Source organism: Colletotrichum fioriniae (assembly GCF_027942845.1).
Source record: "Colletotrichum fioriniae strain IMI 355084 chromosome Unknown scaffold_2, whole genome shotgun sequence".
Lineage (NCBI taxonomy): Eukaryota > Fungi > Ascomycota > Sordariomycetes > Glomerellales > Glomerellaceae > Colletotrichum > Colletotrichum fioriniae.
Genome location: NW_027076838.1, coordinates 526346 through 532345, shown reverse-complemented (window position 1 = coordinate 532345; position 6000 = coordinate 526346). Strand labels below are relative to the sequence as shown.

Sequence of the window (6000 nt, the reverse complement as noted above, 5' to 3'; positions counted from 1 at the left end):
ATGCTTATGCCATCCGCCTTCTCATGCGACACGTCGCAGCCGCCTCTTACCCGACTTCAGGCGTCTCTCTTCGCATCGCCTCCCTCGAGCCCTCCTACCCTGTCAACCAGCAGCGGCTTCGGCCACATTTTGGATAGTTGCCGCTCTCTCCAAGCCCTTCTCTCATCGCCTCAGCACCAGAACATCCCCAGCGCCGCTCTCTCGTACGACGCGCCGCAACAATACCTCCCCACGCCATCTCAACTTCCCACGCCGCCCCTCGCCCACGCGCCTGCTCCTCACAAACTGCGCCTGCGCTCACGCGCAAAGCAGGATGGCGCCATCAACAACGACCACCTCGCGCGCAAGCGCATCGCAAAGCGCGCGCCGCCACGAGGCCTGAACAAGCGCCGGCGCGCTGCCGATGAGGAGACGGGTCGTGAAGATGGTCTCCTTACGGACGAGGACGTCGAGAGCGACCTCGACATCTCCTCTCAGCGTCAGCCTTTTGAAGCTACCAACGACAACCCCATCCCATCCAACCCATCCACACCCAAACGCGCGCGCATCGCCCCAGAGGTGATCCCTCTGGGCCTCGAGCGCTCCGACTATCACACACTGCACCTCCTCAACGGTGACGGCGTGAACATGAATCACAGCAGCATGGAGGCGGCAGGCACGCAAGACTCAACCGTGGAGGTCGAGGCCGATGGAGAGCGGTGGAGTGCCGAGGATGATAGGATACTCGTCGAGCTCGTGTTGGAGAAGCTGAAGCTTTCCAAAACGGAGTGGCAAGACTGCGCGCGCAGTCTAGGCAAAGACCGGAACTGCCTATCACGGCGATGGAAGAGCCTCATGGTCCAGGGCGACGTCGGCCTCAAGGGACCTCGGAGGAGTAGCCGCAGGGCCAACCTCCACGGTACCTGGCGGTAATTGACTCCCACCTTGGTGTCATCGTCGATAGTCTGAGAATTTACCTTTTCATTTGTCTTGGGGTTCGAATGTGGCGTTTTACAAGCATCAAACGGTCAGAGCCCGGAAACGGCTTTTGTGGGACATTTTAGGAGCGGTTGTTCAGCGCCTCATCTCGCGCTTAGTTGATCTCGAGCTTGGAACTAGCTTTTGAGTTGGAACATGTTGGTTTCTTTGTTTTCTCTTCTCACATGTGCTGCGTCACTCGAGAGCAAGCATACCTTATCTACCAGAATAGGTCATCGGAATCTCATTGAGCGAGATATCCAGTCGCCTTATGCGCCTTATTACAGAGAGGCCAAAATACAAGAAACTCAGATACACTCAAATCTCTTGCACGCTTTGCATTCTCGTGAACTTGGATCTGCTACGATTGAGATTGACGCCCTCTCTTCCATGATGTGGAATGACCTCGTCATACTCTGATTGATATTATCGACACGATATTGTGGTTTGATACATGCGGTTGTGACATCCGAGGCCGCACGCGTATGTCTGTCACGTATGTGGACGTTTTCAACATTACCAACCCTTCGACTACACTAGCTACCCGTCTGTCTTGTCGCAACTGGAACTGTCAAAGGAGCTGTCACGTCAAGCCCCCCGCGCGCCGTTGACTCGTAGCCGCTCAGACAGTGCCCCAGACTTGCCAGCTTCCAATGTTTTCTGGTACTATCCGTATCTAACTTGATACTAGACTCTCTTTCTCTCTGCACGCGACAATTCCAATAGATTGATTGATTGCCAGTCGCGCAACGCGCTGTAGCGTAGCTGCTTCCTGTATCTTTCTCCCCGGTTCCCCCGCCCCCTCCACCCCAGCCTCCCCGTCTCTTTTCTGGATTATTACGGACTACTATCGCAGGTACGGATGGGGGATAACAGATTGCGATAGTTATTTTAGGTAGCGCGGTGGATCTTCCCGCCCTGTGTCGTGATCGTTGCTCCAAGGTAAGGTACGTAAGGTACGGAGGAATGGTGGCAGGTGGGTGGCTGGTCTTTGCGTGTTGGGCCTAGTCCTTCCCCCCCTCCCCGCCATTCTCAAGTTGCAACGCCCTGATACGGCGGCGCTCATTTTCCTCTCACTCAGTTCTCGCTTCTCCAGGACAGAAAACGTTACTGTGATCATCACTCGCACACAATACAAACAACCCAATTCACATCATACCAGCAAACTTTCTCGCTCTCTCCTACTGAGACAAGAGAACTAAGGATCTTATGCCCCGGACAAACAGCAACTTACAACAACCCTGGAAGCAGTACTCTGTCAGGAAGCGATCGCAGGACGCAAGGGGTGGCTGGTGTTATCGATAGTACGCCGCATCCAGACTCCGTACCTGAATATCCCGCCCTGCCCGGGGGTGTGGCCTGTAATAAAGGCCGGGCCAAACCAACCACCGCAGTTCCTAACCTTCTGAAACGAGCCCAGATGAACTCTTTCCAGGGCAAGAGAAAATGAGGTGTGGGACGGGAATCGGGGCGGGAGGATACTGGATAGTGCGAACCCTTTTCCCTTGCCATCCGCGCCAGCTGAACCTATCGGCTTGACGATGTGCCTGAATCGGCCGTGGGGTCGGGTCCCCCCCCTCCCAAAGGCCTGAACGGCTGGCCGGGGGGCAGGCAAACACCCCCTCCTGTCCGTTCAATCCTTTCCGGCGGGCTATTATCCGCGCCCAGCTGTATGGATGGATTTGAACGGAGGCTGAGTAACGTGAGTGGGAAGTGTAGTCGATATGTGAGACTTGGATATTGAGTAAAGCCTATGAGAAAGCGTGTAAGTCGAATTCGACCATCAACTCAAATCACACACTTTCTCTCTCTTTCTTAACCTCACAGAACCTCGGCATTCCGGTACGCGAAGAGAGCGCGTCATGATAACCAAAGATTAATATACCCTCCATCATTGTCTCAACTCTTCAAATCGCATGAATGGTTTTCTTCTTCTTTCGTTGTATCACATCTCATCTTATACACCCCCCTAGACGCGATCTTGCTTGACTGCTTAACCTTGGATCTTCTGCCCACCTCTCCCCAGCAAGCCCTACTCTACGGTACCATACGCCCTTGAGCTACACAGAAGAAGAAGAAGAAGAAGAAGAGGGGAAAAAAGGAAAAATTCAAGATGTAGAGCGTGAGAGCACAGCACAGTAGAGCATCGAGATGTGAAATGCAAATGTAAGTGGCAAATAAGGACTTTGTTCTAACAGAGTTAGAGGCATCACGCATGCATGTCTCGCGAATCCGGGGGTGAAGCGCAGCAGGCATCGTCAATCATCAACGCGTCCTGGGAATACCATCTTCCAATCAACCAAAGAAGATCACAACATGAAAAAAAGAAACAACTTTTTTTTTTTTCGGCGATGAAGCCGACGCCGCCGCAGAGGTATGAACCGTACACACACCCCCCGCAGAGGGAAAACATGATCGATACTGTGCAAGATACCTCCCATCATGTGTCTCGCCGGCCATCGCGCCGACGAAACGATCCAAGGGATGCCTGAAACAATTTTTTTTCCCTCTCATCCACCCACGTCCACAACTCCCCCATCTCTTCGCTTGCGGAGTACGCCTAGTGCGCTTCAAGTCAGGAACCAACAGGAACCAACAGTAATTCACTTTTACGGGAGGAAGTTTTGTGCCTGACCTGTATATTTTTCCTCCCTGCGTCTATCGATCAGCTACTCACTCCCCTTGCCGACCCATCATCGCGGTTTGCCCTGGTCTGGAGTGCTGCACTAGTTTTTGGTATCATCTTTCGACCGAGGCTCTCCAAGGGGGGCAAGGGGGACGCGATGTCCGCGTCGTGCTCGCGTGATGGGGTCTGATCTCCCTCTGTATAGCCAGTCTATTGAAGTCTTTCAGCAGCCATCGTCAAGGAGGTAGGAGGAGAGTCGAGGTCGATGTGCCCTTGGACCCCCCCTCCCTCCACATCGTCATGAACTTCTATCGATTCTGCGTCCATCAGGTTGTCTCACACGGCTAGGAATTGAGTACTTCTTATTGAATGAACTGTACGCAGAGACCAACACTTGCGTCTCGCGTTTTGAATTTCAAGGGGCTATGGAATTCGCAAGCTATGGGATAAGGTAAACGAACGAGTGTTCCCCCGAAAACCACCAAGCCGTGCTCTACATCCTCCTCTCGAGGCCGTCACCACTGCCACGCAATGCTGAGCCATCATATTTTTTGTCGTCAAGTCGTCATAGCAAGGTCGACACTCTGACCGCGCGCAAACTCCAGTTTCGAGGTTACTGTGAGACGCGTCTAATCCTCGTAAACCTCCTCGTACGCCTCCTCGTACTCTTCTCTGGCCTCCTCGAGGCGTTCATGGTCGCTACTGCTGGCGTCCGAGTCCGCGGCGGCGGCGAGAGCCTCCTCGTACTCCTCTCTAGCCTCCTGGACCTCCTCACGATCACTGGAAGAGACGGAGGAGCCATCCGCGTCAGTAGGAGGGAGCACGGCAGGAGGCTGGTTGTAGGGGTCGTTGTAGGGGTCCTGGTAGCCACCGTACTGAGGCTGAGCTGCGGGGGCAGCGGCGTGCTTGTGCTCGTCATCAGAGTCGTCTGCAAAATGACTGTTAGTGATTTGTATCTCGAAGAAGAGCAAGGAGCAAGCGTCACATTGCGCAAAGCATCGTTAAAGGGGTTGGCTTACCGAGGGCATTAGCAATCAACGCGCCACCAACGGCACCAACGGCGAGACCACCGGCAGCTCCAAGGAGCATACCGCTGCTGCCGCTCTTCTTCTCCTTGTCCTTGGTGCCGTACGGGTTCTGGCCCTGCTGCTGCTGGGCGTACGGGTCCTGGCCGTAGGAAGCCTGGCCGTAAGGAGCGGGAGCGCCGCCGTAATGAGGCTGGCCGTAGGGGGCGGGAGAACCGCCGTAGCTGGGGTTGCCGCCGTACTGCGGAGCGGGTGAGCCGTAGCCGGAACCTTGGTCGCCGAAGGCTCTAGTGTCGGAGGAAGGGTGGGGGGAACGGGAGGCGGGGCGTAGGAGGAGCCGCCTTGGCCGCCGGTAGGAGGGGACGGGTGCTCCCACTGGGAACGGCCGGTGCTCTGGTCGACGTAGAACCAGCGGTTGTTGTTGGTGTCCCACTGGACCAACCAGCCGCTGGAGACGGAAGGAGCGGCCATGGGGGGCGCGGCAGACTGGGGAGCCGGAGCCGGCGTCTGGGCGTAGCTGGGCTGGCCGCCGTAACCGGGCTGTGCCTGCGATGGGTAAGGGTAGTTAGAGGGAGGAGCGCCGCTACCGTAGCCGCCGTATTGTTGCTGCTGCGGTTGATCACCGAAGCCGCGTTCGCCTGTGTGAATAAGAAGCGCGAGTCAGTAACCTTAACGTAACGACGATGGTAGATCTGTTTAGATCTAGATGGTATCGAGAGGCAAAGAATACAGATGATGGTTCGGTTAAGGGAAGACGTTGAAATAGGCAGGGTTATTGTGACAAGGTATGAGGGGACGTGTACATGATTTATGACTGTTCAGTAACAAATCTGGAGACTTTGTCCTCTTTCCCCTCGTTTGTTTTGGTGTAACAGGCAGTGAGAGGAGAGATTGAGAGGGATTTTTCTCTTCACTTACCGGTCTGAGGCTGTTGCTGGTGGTGCTGTTGTTGCTGCTGCTGCTGGTACTGCTGATGCTGATCGTCCTTCTTCTCGGCGGGCTTGTCGTCGGAGAAGGAGGTCTTGAGTTCCTCAAACTCCTTGGTGAGCTTCTTGAAGAAAGACATGGTTTATCTTTCGGTTCGGTTGTTCGGTTAGGCTGTACGGTAAGGTAGCAGAGCAAGGTTGGTAGACTTGGTACGGAGTATCTCTCAGGTAACGCAAGTGGGATATCCCGTATGTGAGGTGAGTTGGTGTAAGGTAAGGTAGGAACAGCGCAGGAGCTGAGAGAGAGGGACGGAAGAGACGGCAGAGGGCCGAGAAAAGAGCTGCGAGAGGGGCAAAAACGTGTTGAACAGCGTGGCACGCTTCGTCAGCCCTTTTCCTTTTTATTCTGATGGGCGGTCAAGGAGGGAGCCCTGGAGTCTGGAGGGGAGATGAGCAGTATCCGTAA

General features: G+C 54.9%; 2 protein-coding genes across 2 annotated transcripts; one reads left to right on the top strand and one right to left on the bottom strand.

The window, feature by feature from the left end:
- N0V96_001990 (uncharacterized protein) lies at positions 1-912 on the top strand (the record flags this gene model as incomplete). Its single annotated transcript, XM_053195102.2, has 1 exon — positions 1-912. The coding sequence occupies one exon, from the start codon at positions 1-3 to the stop codon at positions 910-912; it is 912 nt and encodes a 303-aa protein (XP_053047373.2).
- A 3300-nt stretch (positions 913-4212) lies between these two features.
- N0V96_001989 (uncharacterized protein) lies at positions 4213-5674 on the bottom strand (the record flags this gene model as incomplete). Its single annotated transcript, XM_065756397.1, has 4 exons — positions 4213-4511; positions 4603-4849; positions 4879-5246; positions 5527-5674. 4 exons carry the CDS (start codon positions 5672-5674, stop codon positions 4213-4215), a joined length of 1062 nt encoding a protein of 353 aa, XP_065614766.1.
- Between the last annotated feature and the right edge of the window lie 326 nt (positions 5675-6000).